The sequence below is a fragment of the Eleutherodactylus coqui genome, chromosome 5 (genome assembly GCF_035609145.1).
Source record: "Eleutherodactylus coqui strain aEleCoq1 chromosome 5, aEleCoq1.hap1, whole genome shotgun sequence".
NCBI classification, from domain to species: Eukaryota; Metazoa; Chordata; class Amphibia; order Anura; family Eleutherodactylidae; genus Eleutherodactylus; species Eleutherodactylus coqui.
In genome coordinates this window covers 147,987,495-148,007,277 of record NC_089841.1, presented here as the reverse complement: position 1 = coordinate 148,007,277, position 19,783 = coordinate 147,987,495, and the positions used below count along the sequence as shown (strand labels likewise).

The 19,783-nt window shown below is 41.0% G+C and overlaps 1 protein-coding gene across 1 annotated transcript in view; it reads right to left on the bottom strand.

Annotated features, from left to right (window-relative positions):
• Nucleotides 1–19,783, bottom strand: part of TMEM132C (transmembrane protein 132C) — a 530,618-nt gene that overhangs the window by 81,059 nt on the left and 429,776 nt on the right. Inside the window, exon 5 of the mRNA XM_066603398.1 lies at nt 6,886–7,029. Coding sequence (XP_066459495.1) covers nt 6,886–7,029 — 144 coding nt within the window. The remainder of the gene's footprint in view (nt 1–6,885; nt 7,030–19,783) is intronic.

Genomic DNA, 19,783 nt, shown 5'->3' with positions numbered 1-19,783 from the left:
CTCCCCGGCTGAAGTTGGCGCGACAAAGGTTGCACACCACTGTTCGTCGGTCGTCAGGCGTCTCTGTGAAAAACTGCCAGACCTTAGAGCACCTCGGCCTCTGCAGGGTGGCATGGCGCGAGGGTGCGCTTTGGGAAACAGTTGGTGGATTATTCGGTCTGGCCCTGCCTCTACCCCTGGCCACCGCACTGCCTCTTGCAACCTGCCCTGCTGCTGCCCGTGTCTCCCCCTCTGAAGACCTGTCCTGTGTAGGCGTTGCACACCAGGTGGGGTCAGTCACCTCATCGTCCTGCTGCTCTTCCTCCGAATCCTCTGTGCGCTGCTCCCTCGGACTTACTGCCCTTACTACTACCTCACTGCAAGACAACTGTGTCTCATCGTCATCGTCCTCCTCACCCACAGAAAGTTCTTGAGACAGTTGGCGGAAGTCCCCAGTCTCATCCCCCGGACCCCGGGAACTTTGCAATGGTTGTGCATCAGTGACGATAAACTCCTCTGGTGGGAGAGGAACCACTGCTGCCCAATCTGAGCAGGGGCCCGAGAACAGTTCCTGGGAGTCTTCCCGCTCCTGAGCATGTGTCATTGTAGTGGAGTGAGGAGGCTGGGAGGAAGGAGGAGCAGCAGACAGAGGATTCGGATTTGCAGCAGTGGACGGCGCAGAACTGTGGCTGGACGATAGGTTGCTCGAAGCACTTTCTGCCATCCAGGACAGGACCTGCTCACACTGCTCATTTTCTAATAAAGGTCTCCCGCGTGGACCCATTAATTGGGCGATGAATGTGGGGACGCCAGAAACGTGCCTCTCTCCTAATCGCGCAGCAGTCGGCTGCGACACACCTGGATCAGGAGCTCGGCCTGTGCCCACACCCTCACTTGGCCCTCCGCGTCCTCGGCCGCGTCCACGTCCTCTAGGCCTACCCCTACCCCTCAGCATGCTGTATTACCAGTGATTTGATTTCACAGGCTGGAAATAAATTGGCGCAAGACTGCAGGCCAAATATAATTTTTTAACTTTTTTTAAAAAGGAAAGGCCCACTGCCTCTAGTGAATGAATAATAAGTTTAATAACTGTGTTGCGGCCCTGCAAAAGTGTCACAGAACTTTACTGTTGCAGAGTTATTAACTGTGGCAGAGCAGGTATTTCCCAGGCAGGAAAGAAATTGGCGCAAGCCTGCACTCAACCGTAGCTGGTTGCGTCTGATTTTTTTACGTTCTCCACGCAGCACACACGTACCCAGAGCCCTGACGGCTGTCAGAGGCAGGGCAAATATACTTTTTTCCCTTTTGTTTAAAAGGAAAGGCCCACTGTGCCTATTCAATGACTAATATAACTGTGTTGCGGCCCTGCAAAAGTGTCACAGAACTTTACTGTTGCAGAGTTATTAACTGTGGCAGAGCAGATATTTCCCAGGCAGGAAAGAAATTGGCGCAAGCCTGCACTCAACCGTAGCTGGTTGCGTCTGATTTTTTTACATTCTCCACGCAGCACACACGTACACAGAGCCCTTAGGACTGACAGAGGCAGGGCAAATATACTTTTTTCCCTTTTGTTTAAAAGGAAAGGCCCACTGTGCCTATTCAATGACTAATAACTGTGTTGTGGCCCTGCCTACACAATTCTGTGCCTGTAGTATCAATGGAGGGTGCAATGCTCTGCACCGCCGATTTTGAGAAAAAAAAAAAAGCAACACAGCTAACAGCAGCCAGCACAGTACTGCACACGGTTAAATGTGGCCCTAGAAAGGACCGTTGAGGTTCTTGAAGGCTAAACTCACTCCTAACACTCTCCCTGCCTAAGCACCACTTCTGTCCCTAATGCCGGGTGCAATGCTCTGCACTGCCGATTTTGAGAAGAAAAAAAAATTTCTCCACTGCTAACAGCAGCCTGCACACACGTAGATGTGGCCCTAAGAAGGACCGTTGGGGTTCTTGAAGCCTACACTCACTACTAACACTCTCCCTACAGCAACTCCAATAGAACAGCACTTTCCCTCAGCTAACTCACAGGGCATCTGAGGCGAGCCGCGGGAGGGGCCGATTTTTATACTCGGGTGACATCTGATCTCCCCAGCCACTCACAGCAGGGGGGTGGTATAGGGCTGGAACAACACAGGAGGAAGTTGTAATGCCTTCCCTGTCTTTCAATTGGCCAGAAAAGCGCGCTAACGTCTCAGAGATGAAACTGAAAGTAACCCGAACACCGCGTGGTGCTCGTTACGAGTAACGAGCATCCCGAACACGCTAATATTCGCCCGAGCATCAAGCTCGGACGAGTACGTTCGCTCATCTCTAATAAATATGTGTGGTCTTAGAAAATAAAACTGAATATTAAGGTGTTCTTCTCACATATTCTAGCACCCTCTTTATCCTTTCTCTTTGCTTCCTTAGTTTTATCCTCTCAATCTCACAGTACTGTTTACAAAACACAATATAGAATTACCCTTTAATTTACATATGAGTACTGGTGTTTTTCCTTCAAGGCTGTTTGTGGGGGCACTCCTGCCATGCCTATAGGGAAATCTGGTGCTAATTTAGGATGTGGCGTGGCCAATCAAGTAACAAAAGACTCATACTCAACCATAGAGTTAGGCTTTATTCAAATCAGCCTTGTCACTTCTGTTTAGAATGGAAGCCACAACGCTGTGCCAGATCTGTCGTACCATAAACACTAGAGGCGCCTAATGGATCACTGTGACCTATGATGCTTGGTTCTGTTAGGTTTACATCTTTTTGATGAGTACAATAGCGCTGCACTTTCCATCAAATGTGACAGGGTCTGCAACGCAAAGGTGAACAAATCAAGGAACTTGGTATACTCCAGTCCCAACCTCGAAGTTAAAATCCAAATTTATTAAGCTTCATTAAAAACATCCGTAATGTGCATCCGTGTACAAAAGTAGAACTGCAACAATAGATTTTTTTTTAATGAAGCTTAATAAATTTGGATTTTAGCTTTGAAGATGCTGCTAGAGTACACAAAGTTCCTTGATCAGTTGTACACCTGAAGCCGGCTTAGTGATTTATTCTTCGTGCACCACTTCGGATTTCCCAGGAGACATTCACTCAGAATTTGTAGTGGCGCTGGACTGATTTTTTTTCTATTTAGATGTGAACAGAGCCTAGTGTGGAAGGAGAAAATGAAGTTGTATATATCATAATGATTTTTCTAGTCTAGATAATTAAGCTAATATAGTTTGGAGTTAACTGTTAGTGGAGATATTTAATAAAGAGAGCATATGCTAGAATAAGTAGGAACAATGCAATTATCTTTTCTAGGCTTGAACTGTTAAGTACAGTATTCAGGGAACCAATAAATAAGTCAATATTGTGAATGCACAAATAAAATGAGCTGTATGATACCTAAACCATAAGCCACAGATGCTGATAATACACTCGGCTTTATTTCCAGACTTCATTATAGAGCATTTTTTCAAGTAGCCTTTTTGACTAACCTTCACCGGGTCATTTGATTTTCTACAAGTGGTGTTGTATTTCAACCTTTTTTTAATCATACGATTGGAAGACTGGAGCTGCATCAAATGCATTGAGTTTATTACAAACAACCTTTGTGCCCTGAGCCAAGGATGTACTGGGCACACTCACATATTTATCATGCAGGCTTCTAAAGCTCCATGATTAATCTGAGTTATATCTACCTGAAATAAATCATTCATTCAGCACAGGTTAATCCTGTGAGGTCCCCCAGAAAATGATACATTTATAGGTTAATCATAAATATATGCAGGAATAATACCCATACCAGTGTAACTAGACAATGTTAACGACATCATTTAGGAGAATAAATCCAGTACATAAGACATTGAGGCAGATGAATTCAGAACCACAATAAGAATTAATTTAATAATCTAGACATCATAGCAAAATGGGAATATAAATGAGTATGATCTGTTCTTTAGAGTAAAGGGTTAATATTGATGCTTGGGTTGGTGAGTGCTTTGTAAGGGCTCTTTCACAGAAGCGTACTTTTGACACAATGTAGGCACGCCAAAAAATCATGCCTATTAGAACCAATGATTTCCTGTGGAAACATGTAGACGGAGGAATTTTACCCGCGCTCAAAAAGTGCTCCACCAAAAAAAAAGGATGTCAAAGACTGAAATTCAGTAACTCAAATCCTCTGCTACATGAAAAAGGACCTAACCCAATTTTTGGTGCGCTGAGCGCAGGAGTTTACATAGACTCCTATGGGAGACTATGTGAGCCAGCTGGCAAATGGAGAATGAGGGATTCCTTGTAGTGGGGAAAGGAGGGTTACTCTGCAGGAAGAAATTATACTGACTGTCATTATGCCTTTTAGCTCTTAAACTACCCAGTAGCAGCACAGAGATTAATGGGTAGTTTAAGGGCTAAAAGGCATAATGATAGTCAGTGTAATTACCTCTTGCAGGGTATCCCTTCTCTCCCTGCTACAGGGAATTCCCCCACAGTGTGGAGAAAGAGCGGGATATTTAAAGCTTGCTGTTCGGGACTTTAGGGCTGCTGCGATCTCTCCCTCTCGTCCTCAAACTCCCGAACAGCAGCACGTGAATGGGCTATTGAAGTGCTAATTAAGCTCGGGACTTGTGCGCACAAAAATTATCCATTCATGTGTTTTTGTCCGCAGTTAGCCACATTTTTTGATGCGCTGAATTTAGCTGAATTTGGGCATAGGCCTGTCATGTAAAAGAGCTCTAAGGCAGGATAAGAGTCGACTAATGAGCCGACCATATTTCTAGTAGTGTTAGCATATCAATCATGTTTGTCCTGTCTCTGATGAGCAGATATCACTCTAACCAACAGCTATAAGGCTGACTAGTATTCGTTTATATATGGTTCATATCACTAAAACAGACACTGCCCTTTATTTTCTGAGTACAGCTTTGTACCTTTAGATCAGAAAAAGACAATGCATCATGAATGATTTTAGAGGTATTGTGGTTCAAGCAAATAAAGCTCATTTAGTGTATAATGAAATGTTATATACATTTCCAATATCTGCATCAATTGCTTACGGCTGTGAAGATCTCTGCTTGCTGCGATTCAATGGGAATCTTTATTGTTTACTTCCAGGGGACAAATAAAATGCACTGTGTGCCTCATAAGATAATGCAGGATTTTTAGCAGCTGCTGTTTCACATGCTATTGCTCTATCGGCATCTTGAGGGCTATTATTGAGTGTAGGCCAATTTTATTCACATTTTATTTTTATTATACATTAAATAATATTTTGATACTAAATATTCACGGAAGAAAATTCTATAGAAAAGATTGTAAATATTGATTAAAAATCTCCACTTCAAAAATCTTAACAAAACGTTTATGACTGGTAAACTTTTTTCTAAAAAATTGGGAGAGATTTACCTTTGCCTACCTGTTGCATCATCTCAGAGGTTGGGCATGGTATTATTTACCAGTACGAATCAGAAGTCACATCCAACTTTATTACACATTCAGACATGTTCTAAAAAGTAGCACGTGGGCTTCAGAAATACAGGGGAAAATATACCAAGCTTAGCATTTCCAATGCCTCTGTATGTATTAGGTACATCTCAGCACTTCCATGTGTATACACAGAAATGTATGCCAGGTCTGACCTAGTGTAGATTTATGGTATAAATTATACATAAATCTGTTGATCCAAGGGGATCACGCCTCCTCCCCACAGGCCCTGCACACGTTTTACAAAAGTAGCAAGGCCGGCATAGAAAGTCACTAAATTTTGCACAAATCCCTATTTCTTTGATAGCCAAATAGGCACAAAGATTATTCTTTACTCATAATTTTTTAACACCTGACCTGTTAATTGAATTGTTGATCTCATTTTTCATTCAAATCTGAATGAATATTTCACGAAGCTAGCTTACTTGGTAGCAAACGTCACTACAATATAAGAATTGCATTGTCTATGAATATGACTAGTCTAATGATTGTAATACACGTTCTATGTGTGATAATGGTAACAATAGTCTATCAAAAGAAGTTTTGTAATGAATATAAAGAATTAATTGGCTGAAACAGGTTTCATTGGGTGGAAACAGTTGTCCTGCTATCCTAGGCATGTGGATTGTTAGTAGGGATGTTCTCCATCCACTGTATCTGTAAGGACTGTGGATGTGGAACCACTGTGTCAACCTACAGGTAGGTGAAAATCCAATCCACCATGGCTGACAGCCAACCCCAGCATGGGAGGTAAGATGCCAGATAAAAAAACGGCCCCGTATATGGATGAAAACTAGGGAAGGTATCTTGCCCTGAACTGATAACCAGGAGAGGGAAACCCCTGCCTATAAGTGGAGCATTCGTCCCAATAAGGACGACTCCATGGTCTTCCTCTAGGCGCTGACTTACCCTGGTGGGCCAGAGCACCTATAGGAGAAAGATAGAACAATAACAGGGAGTACGGAAACAAAGAAGGAATGAGCTGACAAGGATAAGCAGAAAAGTGGACAACGGAAATAACAGACCACAGAGTACACGAACGAGGAACACAGAACATAAGCAGACAGCAAGGTAACAAGGTAACTGCCGAAGCAGCGGCTGAACATGAAGTGATGGGAACTAATCTCTCAACAACACTGCAGCAAGGTCTGAAAGACCATGGGCAGCTATATAGGATAGTGATTAGAAAAGGAGCATCAGCTGAACAGGAGACTAGAAGCTATTAACCCTAGGAGTGCTGGAAGAGATTGAATATAAACTCAGGGAACAGAGAGATTGGGACGATGCCCATGTTTGCCAGACACAGAAGCAGAAAATTGCGTCTGAACAGTGGACCTAACAGTATCTTTTGTAATATTTTGTATATCTATAGACCTCTCTAAATCCAGTGCTAGGGCTTTATTATGTTTTACTGTGAATGATAAAAATTATATTACTACCACTTACTTTTACTACATCGTCATCTGAAGACTTGCATTCCACCAGTTCTGAAATATCCATCACAGATCCATTTTCTTCAACTGAAACAACCTTCACTGGCACCGCTACTGTCTTTCCCGTGAGGATAGCAGTATTCAAAATCTCTGTGTCCTACAAAGAAATTGAAAATAATAAAATTAAGTGTTTATAATGTGTTATAGTGTGCTGTATATAAGTGGGTTTATTTTCTTTTTAAAGAGAACATAGCGGTGAATATTTGTTGTGTTCATTGTATTGATTAGCTTCCAGCAACTCACATTCAATATGTCTGTTACTACCGACATTGTTCGAAACCAATTTTATTACCAATATTGTTCTAAACCAATTTTAGCTGGCAACCAACACAAAAAACTTTTAATAACATCCTACCACTGCTAGTTCATCCTACTACCCCATAAGACCCATGACTCAACTTCTTTAGCTTAAGTATGCTCTCAACTACCTTTCATGCAACTAGCCAAGTAGATGAATGAATTTCTAAAACCTCTCTCCCTGTCTTCCTAATCCACCTATCCCCTTAAAACTATGTGTCTGATGCAACCTTCACATCCATGGGACCATTACATTGTCTCTCATCCCTCTTGACCAGTGTTTCCCAACTCCAGTTCTTATGGAGCCCCAACAGGTCATGTTTTCAGGATTTCCTCAGTATTGCACAGCTGATGTAACTATTGTCGGTGCCTCAGACATTACCACAGGTGTTCTTACTATCGGAGATCTTGAAAACATGACCTGTTGGGGCTCCATGAGAACTGGAGTTGGGAAACACTGGTCTAGACAATACCCAAATTTAGACAGTTTACAGAAATGTGCTAAGTAATAAAATTATGCATCATAAAGAGAAAAAAGACTAAAGAAAGGAAAGGAACACCATGTAAAGTAATAGAAATAGCGTCATAATCATCTATACTTATTTTTATATATATGCCTTAAAAGCCTTTAAAAATGTTTTAGTCTAATATGTGATTTCTAGATTATAAGCTTAAAGGGGTTGCAGCAGAATCACATGTTATCCTCTATCCATAGGACAGGGAATAACTTGCTGAGTAGTAGGGGTCTCACTGTTGCGTAAGCCCACAGTGAGGAGGACAGGGGATATAAGACCACTGTTCTTGATATCGGTGGGTTTCTCAGTGGTGGATAGAGGATAACTTGTTATTCTGGTACAGCCCCTTTAAAGTGGATGAATCAGAATCACTTTTTATCCCCTATCCACAGGATAGATCCCTACTGCTCCCAAGAAAATGGGTCCTATCTCTCCCTCTCCTCCTCATTGCATCCCACACAGTGAGAAGACATTTGAATAGAGCATGCATGTTGGCACCCCATTAATTTCAATGAGACTGCCAGATATAGTTGAGTACATGTATTCGGCCTGTTCCAGCAGGACCCTGAAAGGAATAGAGCAGTAGTGCACATGCCCATTCCCCACTCAAGCATCTCCTCACTGCAATGGATGCAGTTTTAAGCAGGGAGAGCAACATGGGAATTCTTTTTTCAGGATTAGTAGGGCTTTTAGCAGTCAGAACCCCACTGATATGACTTTTATTACTTAGAATGTGGATGGTGATAAAAGTTGATTCTTAAAATATCCATTTAACTAAAGCACTATTGTTACCCTAAACATTGGGCTTCCCTAAGAATGTCTGGCATGACTTCAGTAACATCTTGACTGTCTATGTGTGTTTTGTACAGTAACATGGTGCTAAACATTTCGTAAAATCATCTACTATAAGTAATACCATTCTCCAAATGCCAAGCATATTTTTAGATAGAAATATATTAGGAAGATGGAACAGAATAGCCCAAATTTTTTATAAAACTAAAGATAACTGTATTTGATTTTTTTCCCACCCAGGGCACTTCGCATTCCACTAGGCTGATTCAGATAGGGAAGCACAAGTTGCCTTTGCATATTTGCATTTTTCATACAATATTTTTTGTAAATATAATTTTGATCAAATACCAAATTCCCATTAAAAGCAGTTCCGGGCGTCTGATATCTCATTTTCTGCCATACAGAATACATATATGTTTGCAAAAACATCTAGATAATAGAAAGGAATTCGTAAGGTCTGCTGCAAACATTTAAATGTTTTCCCAGAAGCAAAAGTAAAAGCATTTGCATTTTTTCCATTCATTACATTTAAAAAGCTCCATCAGAAAAGTTCATGTGAGGGTATATGATCCACAAATACATGTTTCACTTTTCTAGTGTTTGTGAAAAGCAAATATTTCCTAATAGAATGCAAATATCTCATCAAGGACAATTCTAGTATGAGACAAATAATGCTCTCTGAAATGCATGAAAACATTGAATAATACAATGGATAGCTAATATACAGTGAAAAGTTTTCTAAAACAGCAAAGTATAAGCAAACATCGACATTTATGATGGAGGTCTCCTTCTTTATCTCTTTGTATATTGTTATATACCTCTTTCTTTGTCTTTTGGATACCAATACTGAGTGAATGTTACAAACGAATGCCAGGAACAGGGGCGTACCTAAAGGCTCAGGGGCCCGGGTGCAAAAGTTCAGCTCGGGGCCCCCCCACCCCGGGCCTCCACCCCACACGCCCCCGTACCCATACCTAGATCGTGCTGCATACATGATCTGTCCCTGGCGTAATCTTTCCAAACATGATGCATTTCCTGCACTACATAAAAATGTGTTTGTAGTCCCGCAGGCCACTCTCACACAGACCTCTTTTTACCGCTATTATCACAGCGCCCCGAGTGCCGTACTAACCGCGGTACAACACTCCCAGAGATTTTAATGAGGTCACTCAAATTTGTGCTCGAACACGGTGTTCTAACACTGTGATTTTCGAGAGCTGTCTGTTCTGTTCCTGTATTTTTGTGGTTTTTAACACACCTCATCACCCATCACAATGATGGGGTGCATTGAAGAGTGCTGTCAGAACACTGTTCAAAAACGCTGCTCGAAATTCTGGTAAAAATGCCACGATTTTGAGCTGCGTTTTCTGAACACGTGTGTGAGAGAGCGGCCTCAGGGGGGGTCATGTTTTTGTTGTACTTTATAAAGAAAAACACATAAAAAACCTGCATGCAGTATTTGATGACCGCGTACGGTATTAGGGTGACTGCCCACTAGAGTTTTTCTTTCTAAATTGCAATTTTGCGCAATCGCTATTTTAGCATTACAAGTCCCATAGACCCCTGCAGAAAAAAAAACGCTGCGAATTTCGCCATTAAAAAAAAGGAAGTGGGTAGTCACCCTAAAGGAGCTGCAGACACTATTAATAACAGCATGCGGTTTTGATGCGGTTTTTAATTGCATGTAAAGGGTGCAAATAAATACAGTAAATCCAGGGAGATGTATAACTTATACCAGAGAGAGCTAGAGAGAGAGAGAGAGAGAGAGAGAGAGAGAGAGAGAGAGAGAGATATGAGATAGATAGATAGATAGATAGATATGAGATAGATAGATATGAGATAGATAGATAGATAGATAGATGAATAGATAGATAGATATGAGATAGATAGATATGAGATAGATAGATAGATAGATAGATATGAGATAGATAGATAGATAGATAGATAGATATGAGATAGATAGATAGATGAGAAATAGATATGAGATAGATAGATATGAGATAGATAGATAGGAGATAGATAGATAGATAGATAGATAGATAGATAGATAGATAGATATGAGATAGATAGATAGATATGAGATAGATAGATAGATAGATATGAGATAGATAGATATGAGATAGATAGATATGAGATAGATAGATAGATAGATAGGAGATAGATAGATAGATAGATAGATAGATAGATAGATATGAGATAGATACATATGAGATAGATACATATGAGATAGATAGATAGATAGATAGATAGATAGATAGATAGGAGATAGATAGATAGATAGATAGGAGATAGATAGATAGATAGATAGATAGATAGATAGATAGGAGATAGATATGAGATAGATAGATATTAGATAGATAGATAGATTGATATGAGATAGATAGATATATAGATATGAGATAGATAAATAGATAGATAGATGAGATAAATAGATATGAGATAGATAGATATGAGATAGATAGATAGATAGATATGAGATAGATAGATAGATAGATAGATAGATAGATATGAGATAGATATGAGATAAATAGATAGATAGATAGATAGATAGATAGGAGATAGATAGATAGATAGATAGATATGAGATAGATAGATAGATAGATATGAGATAGATAGATATGAGATAGATAGATAGATAGATATGAGAGATAGATAGGTAGATAGATAGATATGAGAGATAGATAGATATGAGAGATAGATAGATAGATATGAGATAGATAGATAGATAGATAGATAGATAGATAGATAGATAGATAGATAGATAGATAGATAGATAGATATGAGAGATAGATAGATAGATATGGGATAGATAGATAGGTAGATAGATAGATATGAGAGATAGATAGATAGATAGATAGATAGATAGATAGATAGATAGATAGATATGAGATAGATAGATATGAGATAGAGAGATAGATAGATATGAGATAGATAGATATGAGATAGATAGATATGAGATAGATAGATAGATAGATAGATAGATATGAGAGATAGATAGGTAGATAGATAGGTAGGTAGATAGATGCATAGATAGATAGATAGATAGATAGATAGATATGAGAGATAGATAGATATGAGAGATAGATAGATAGATAGATGGATATGAGATAGATAGATAGATATGAGATAGATAGATATGAGATAGATAGATAGATATGAGAGAAAGATAGATAGATAGATAGATAGATAGATAGATAGATATGGGATAGATAGATAGGTAGATAGATAGATAGGTAGGTAGGTAGGTAGATAGGTAGGTAGGTAGATAGATAGGAGATAGATAGAGGAGGGAGACAGACAGATACACACACATATATACACTTATCCCAGGGCTCGGTCCACTTCTCCTCCATGTGACAGCAGCAGCAGGAGAGGTAAACTCAGAAGCTTCCCCGTTCAGCTGGAAGCAGGGGGGGGGGGGCAGCACATGATCCCTGTGCCCTGCCGTCTTATGTGACTTCCTCCCCTGCCGTCCCATGTGACTTCCTCCCTCCTCCCCTGCCGGCCCATGTAAGTACCTCCCTGCTTTTCCTCTCAGGCTGGCTGTTCTGACTGCCGCATCATGCGGGGGAAAGAACGGTCAGCCATTAATGTACTGAATGTGCATGGGGGTATGGGGAGGGCAGCCCCGGGGCCCCCTGAGCTCACGGGCCGGGTCGCCATGGCGACCCCAGCACCCCCTGACGCTACGCCTATGGCCAGGAACACCAGACATGGTGTATATGGGTTAGGCTTAGGATAGAGTAATCAACTTTTCTTTCTCCAAAGATGATGGAAACTGATGGAAACTAATGGAAACCATGTCAAATGGAGACTAAAGTGGTCTATGTTTGACTCATTAAATCTATGGCTTTATTCAGGATTTTGATTGAATGTCATTTGTAGTGATTCAGCCAATCACAGGCAGCACTCAGCCATTCATTAAATAGTAGCTAAGTGCTGCCTGCGATTGGTCACAGCACTCAGACAATCACAGGCAGCTCTTGGCCATTCATTAAACTCTATGAATGGCCAAGCGCTGCCTGTGATTGGATGAGCGCTCAGCCAATCAGATACAGCCCTTTCAGCAGGCGGGGATTTTAAATCTATGCCTGCCGAAACAGAATCAGAGCAGTGCCGGGAGAAGACAGGCTGGACACGCCTGAGCCCTGGCAGCTATGGAGAGATGAGTATATATATTTTTAATTTTAACACATCCTAGGGATGATTTTCAGGGATGGGCTTATATTTAACCCCTTCCCGCTCAAGGACGTATATTTACGACCTGGAGCAGGAAGAGGTACATTAACGTTCTGGAGCGTTGGGGTATGTATCTCTGCATACAGCGTGGGCGTCAGCTATTAACCCGTCACAGCTATTAACCCTTTAAATGCCGCTGCAAATTCTGACAGTGGCATTTAAAGCCCCCAAATGCTGTTCGGGGGTCCCGTACGCCCCCCCCCCCCCCGCGGTGAGATCGGGGAGCCGTGCAGGTGTCATGGCTGCCAGGCGCCTTCTGAAAGGCCCCAGGGCTGCCTTGAGAGACTGCCTATCAAGCCATCCCCGTGGGGTGGCTTGATAGGCTGCCTGTCAGAATGCAGTATGATGTAATGCTATAGCATTACGTCATACTGCTGGAGCGTTCAAAGTATCGCATATTCTTTACATCCCCACAGGGAGTCCCCTTGGCACTGGTCACTGTGACAGTGCTATCACAGTGTTCAGTGACAAGGGGATACCCCGCTGGGAAATAGTGACACACACCACGGACCTATGGTGTATGCATGTCCTATGTTTTGCAGGTACGTGCGTTTGCTCACCTGTAAAACACGGACATGTGAACATACCATAGGGAACCAATGGTTCTAATAGGCGCATGTTTTTGTGCGCACAATTGTACGCACATAAACACGCTCGTGTGAATGCACCCTAATTGGGGTGCTGCTGTTTCACATGCTATTGTTGTATTGACATTTTGATGGCTATTATTGAGTGTGGGGCAGTGGTTTATTCCCATTTTATTTTTAGTATGCATTAAATATTTTGATACTAAATAATCACTGAAGAAAATTCTATGGAAAAGATTGTAAATATTGATTAAAAATCTCAACTTCAAAAATCTTAACAAAATGTTTATGACTGTAAACTTTTTTTCTAGAAACTTTGGTAGAGATTTACCTACCCAGTGCATTATCTTAGAGGTTGGGCATGGTATTATTTTCTAATACAAATCAGAAGCTCCAATCGCCTTTTTTTACACATTCATACAAGTTGTAAAAAGGGATACATGGGCTTCAAAAATACAGGAGAAAATTTACCAAGCTTGGCATTTCCGACACCAGTCTTAGTATAATTTCTCCCAGTGTTCAATGCACCTAATACTTGAAGAGGCACATGCCTCTGTATGTATTAGGTGCATCTCGGCACTTCCATGTGTATACACAGAAATGTATGCCAGGTCTGACTAGTGTACATTTTTGTCATTTACTGGTATTTACACTCTCCACTAACTGACCTCATCCTGACACCTCCATCTCAATGTGTGGCGCCACCATAACTCCTAGACAACATGCCCGCTGTCTTGGGGTCATATTCGACTCTGATCTATCATTTACTCCGTACATCCAATCTCAAGAACATCACAAGAATCCGCTCTTTTCTCACTGTGGAGACGATAAAAACGCTTACTGTTGCCCTCATCCACTCACGGCTCGATTATTGCAACTTGTTGCTGATCGGCCTCCCCTGCACCAGACTCTACCCTCTCCAATCCATCCTGAATGCGGCAGCCAGGCTCATCTTCCTGTCCAGGCGCTATTCGGACGCCTCTGCCCTGTGCCAGTCACTGCACTGGCTGCCCATTAAATACAGAATTCAATTTAAACTCGCTATCTTCATCCACAAAGCCCTCCACAGCGCAGTGCCCCCTATATTGCCTCCCTTATTTCAATCCATCACCCAGCCTGGGCTCTCCGCTCTGCTAACGAAACCAGACTGAGCGCCCCTTTAATTTGAACTTCTCATTCCCGCCTCCAAGACTTTTGCAGAGCATCACCGGTCCTCTGGAATGCACTACCAAAGGCTACCCGAGCAATCCAGGAGTCGCAGAACTCTTCAGAGAGGCATACCGCATGCCCTAAACAAACCCCTCTGTACTCCGCCTGATAACATGCTCCCTGACCTATTGACTGCAATCCCTGCTAGCCATTATAAACTGCTCCTGCAGTCATACTGATTCTGCAGTCACACAGCAAAATGTCTGACCATTGTCTATGTGTATATCACCCCTCACTCTCCACCTCGCCATACTGTGTACATCTCCAGCCCTTTACCTTCTGCATCACCCCATTATCTGTAGTAAGTAAGCTCGTTGGAGCAGGACCCTCACTCTGACTGTTTCCATCAATTGATTACTATGTAACCGTGGTTCTGTAATTTTTGTACTTTTGTCTTTCTGTATTCCCCCTGTCTATGTAAGCGCTGCGGAATATGTTGGCGTTATACAAATAAAGATTATTATTATTATTATTATATGTATGCCAGGTCTGATTAGTGTACATTTTGAAGGCGGCTGCAGTAAAGACCTGACAAAGCATCTCAAGGGAGGAAACTCAGAATTTCGTAATGTCCTTGTGTTCCAGTCTTTAGGTAGTCATTGACTGCAAAGAATTTCCCTCCAGGTCTTAAAATTAATCCTTATATTCAGAATTGCAATTTCTGTTTGAATATGCAGCGCTTGGTGTTACTTGTAGGATCCAGGTTTTTAGATTTCGGGGCTCATATTTCTGGTCCTTTCTTGAAAGTCACTGTGCTTATGCTAAAGGCATGGGTTTCAGTGAGTGCTTAAAATATGGACTTGTATTAGAAAAATGAATAGTAAAAAAACTATTTTGCATCTGGGAGAAGAATTTCTTCCTAATTAGGCCTATCAGCTTTAGACATTGTCAAATAATTAGTATATTATCATCTGGAACATACATGAAATACTATCAGCCAACTTCACAATAACTACACACCAACATAATAAAGCTAATAAAAGGGAATATATTGTAATTTGTGCTTTGCAATAAATACAGTATTACAATTTTGTTCCTCTAACTCCACATTGTTAATAATATATCATAAATAGCATTTGCTTGCATCTACCGTTTCAATGAATATGTAACCATTACAAGATAACTGTTATCTGTTGATATTTTTTGTTTTAGCAAGCCACTGATTAATTATTAAGCTAAATTTTATTTTGCGTTTATTTTTTATGGTTTTTTTTGGCTAATGCATTGTACATTGTAAAATCAAACATTTTCACTCTAGCTTTCTTAATGCCTTAATGTACTGTTTAATTAACCATGAGACTGCAAACAATAATGCTGGGAAAAGGGTTAACACTGCAGGTTTCTAATGAGTATGAAGTTGTAATTCATGCATACCACCTACACTCCATGCTTAGACTCTACAAAGGAGATTTGTCCCACTTTTCAGTTAGCTAATAAAACTAATACCATGTACGAGTGACATTATTATAAACAAAACCATGGATGTTCCTTACGCTGGAGCTTATGTTACTCCAAGGAATAAGCCAATTAATTCTTAGTACTGGTTTGTAGACAATTGCTATTCAGTTGTGAGATTCAACGCATTCAAGTGGGACTAATTTAGGTACTAATTTAACATTAACTTGGGCAGAATGAGAAAGTAAAATGACAGACACTAAACAGAACCCGCCAGAGTTTATGGCCTTAGGTATAATTTGGTTATGGAGTGACAAATCTCTTGGTAGGATTACATTTTATTACATCTATCAAGTTTACCATTATGTTTGTGTGTGTTTTCTCTTCATTTGCATTTTAATGGTTGGGTACAATAAGAGGAGACTTTTCAAAGCATATGAAATTCTATAATGAATATTTAGACATGCCCATTCAGTATTTAAACCACAGAAATCAGTTAGTCCTTATGTAAAGGACATATCCTCTTCCTCCATCATCCTGTCTAAAGCTGGCCATAAACAGTTGCAAAAAAATTGCAAAGTAGGTTGATTTGCCAAATTTACAAACTTTCAGCTGTTTGCACAAAACCAATCAAATATGAACAATTAGGGCGAGCACCCACTGGCGTTTGCGTTTTCCGCGGGAAAAAAACGCAGCGTTTTCGCCGCGTTTCCCGCGTTTTTTCCGCCCGCTTTCCGCCCGCTTTCCGCTGCGTTTTTCGCGGCGTTTTCGCGGCTTTTCCATTAATTTCCATGGAGAAAAATAAGGACACATATGCAACTGACAGCTCCTATGTTAAAAACGCAAACGCAACGCAAAAAAAACGCCAGTGGACAGGAACACATGTTATCTCTATGCCTGTGCAGGAAAAACGCAAAACGCAAAACGCAAAACGCAGGTAAAAAAACGCCAGTGGGTGCTCGCCCTTAAGGTAGCTCAACACAACTAAGATAACAAGGGGTTTCTCCAAATTAATTTCAAAATGCCACTTGTAATGACTACTGCAGTCTCCGAATTCTTCAACTCCCTGAATAGAATCCCTTGTAAGAGCACACATTTGCAAATTAGATGTTGTCTCAAACACACATGATGCAACTAGTCAATGCTTCATTAGTTTCATCATCTATGATTGAGATAAAGCACATCAAAAATCTGGACTGGGTGGGAAATTGTTACATGACATTTAACTGCATGCTAGAAATATGGCTATGTCAAGAGAGTAGTCCAGAGAATTAAGAGATGAGATCATTGCCTTGCACAAAAAAGGAAAAGGGAAACAAAAAAATAGCAAAAGCAGTGAATGTTCCTAGAGATACAGCTGGAAGTATAGTTTGCAAGTTCAAAGTTAAAGGAATACTCGCTACACTACCTGGATGTGACAGAAAAAGGAAGCCATAACTGGCTGACACCAGATTCCTGAAAAGGTAGGTGGTGAAAAACCAGTGAGGCACTCAGATGACACAAAACTGAAACTTTTTGGGCCTAGGGATCAGCGGTGTGTCTCAAGGAGGAATAATGCCCAGGCTTCAGCTTCCTCACAGAAGGCATGAGGTTTTCTCCTAGGATTTCCTTACACTTGATTAAATCCATCGTGTCCTCCACATGCTGTAGGTTTCCAGTGCCAGACAAAGCAAAGGATCACCAGAGCCTTTTTGGGTCTATGGATCAGCGGTGTGTCTCGAGGAGGAATTATAAAGCATACATCGAAAAGAACATCCTGCGGTGGCTTGGTGTGCTCTGGGGATCCTTTGATTCTTCTGGCACTTTAAACCTACAGCATGTGGAGGACAAGATGGATTTAATCAAGTATAAGGGAATCCTAGGAGAAAACCTCATGCCTTCTGTGAGGAAGCTGAAGCTTGGGCATTATTGGACCTTCTAAAAGGACAGTGATTCCAAGCATACCTTAAAGTCCACCAGGCTTCAGCTTCCTCACAGAAGGCATGAGGTTTTCTCCTAGGATTTCCTTACACTTGATTAAATCCATCGTGTCCTCCACATGCTGTAGGTTTCCAGTGCCAGACAAAGCAAAGGATCACCAGAGCCTTTTTGGGTCTATGGATCAGCGGTGTGTCTTGAGGAGGAATTATAAAGCATACATCGAAAAGAACATCCTGCGGTGGCTTGGTGTGCTCTGGGGATCCTTTGATTCTTCTGGCACTTTAAACCTACAGCATGTGGAGGACAAGATGGATTTAATCAAGTATAAGGGAATCCTAGGAGAAAACCTCATGCCTTCTGTGAGGAAGCTGAAGCTTGGGCATTATTGGACCTTCTAAAAGGACAGTGATTCCAAGCATACCTCAAAGTCCACCAACGTTTGGTTTCAGAAGACGTCCTGGAAGATTGTGAAGTGGCTGTTACAGTTGCCTGACTTAGACCCCTTAGAAAATCTTTGGTAACATTTGTGGAAAGGGGTTGTAGCATGCGAATTGCAGAATATTAGGAGTGCTATCAGAAGCTGGTGTCTAGCTATGCACCATATCTGCAGCAGGTCATAAAAGTAAAAGGGTGCTCTAATAAGTACTAAAGATGTTTGTCTTGAAGGGGTTAAATAATTCTGAGATTGCAGTAGTCGTTAAAAGTGGCATTTAATGTTCGCTTAAACTACTGTATGTTTTTGTGTCAAATTCATGTTATTTTTTTTAACCATTATTTATTTTTAAACTATGCCCCTCATCTGCCTCTTTGTATAAATGATACAACCTTCGAACATGTCAGATTAAACAATCAATGAATCGGCAGCATTTAATGTATATAGTCAGCTGAAAGGCAGGACACAGGTTATCTTTGGAAAATGTATGGTACCAAGTTTCCCTGAAAGTAAGACAGGTTCTTATATTAATATTTGCTCCAAATTATGCAACAGGGCTTATTTTTAGGAGATGTCTTATTTTGATGATAGCGGGCCTACCCGATCTGTGTGTGAGAGCCTGGCACTTCCAACCCTTATGGTCGCTCACACGAGTGCGCAGACCTTTCTTGTTATCAGCATTTTTATTGCATATTCTCGGACGCCAAACAGGATCACTTCCTGGTTACAGGAGTCATAAATGCGGCTTCCACAAAGCGATGGTTGTGATTGGTTCTTTGAGAACTGCATTGATTGGCAGAGCCATGAACTGCAGGAACCCTGTCAAAGCTCTGGAGAGCCACGGGAAGGACCTGAACTAAGTCTGCTGGGCAAGTGATTCAGCTGACCTGTGTGAAAATCACAGTAAAAATCCAATACTTGCATTTTTACAGCCTTTTTCATGCACCTAAAGCTTTCCTATTGAGTTTTTTATGAGCTGTAACTAAGGCTTATTTTCAGGGTAGGGCTAATATTTCAAGCCTCCCAAAAAATCCTGAAAAAATCATGCTAAGGTTTATTTTCGGGGTAGGTCTTATTTTGGGGGAAACAGGGAATTGAAAATATTTTTAAACTGTATTTATATTATAACATTTTTTCTCACCAACAAACGTATCCCTACATAGGACAAAATGGACAATCTTGAGCTTTACCTAGCAAGCTTATACAAATGTTAAAGGGGTTGTACCAAGATTACAAATTATCCCCTATCCACAGCCTCACAATCTATATTTTCTTATAGTATGTTTTTGGATGAAACCCGAGTACTCATGCAAACACAGGGAGAATATACAAATTCCATATATTAGTCAATAGCACAGAACATGTAGTCTCAGATAGAGCACCTACACATTAGACTTTGAAGATTTCTTGGTGACTATTTTTAGAAACTTGGCTACAATTGTTTTTAGCTTTTTGACCAAAAAC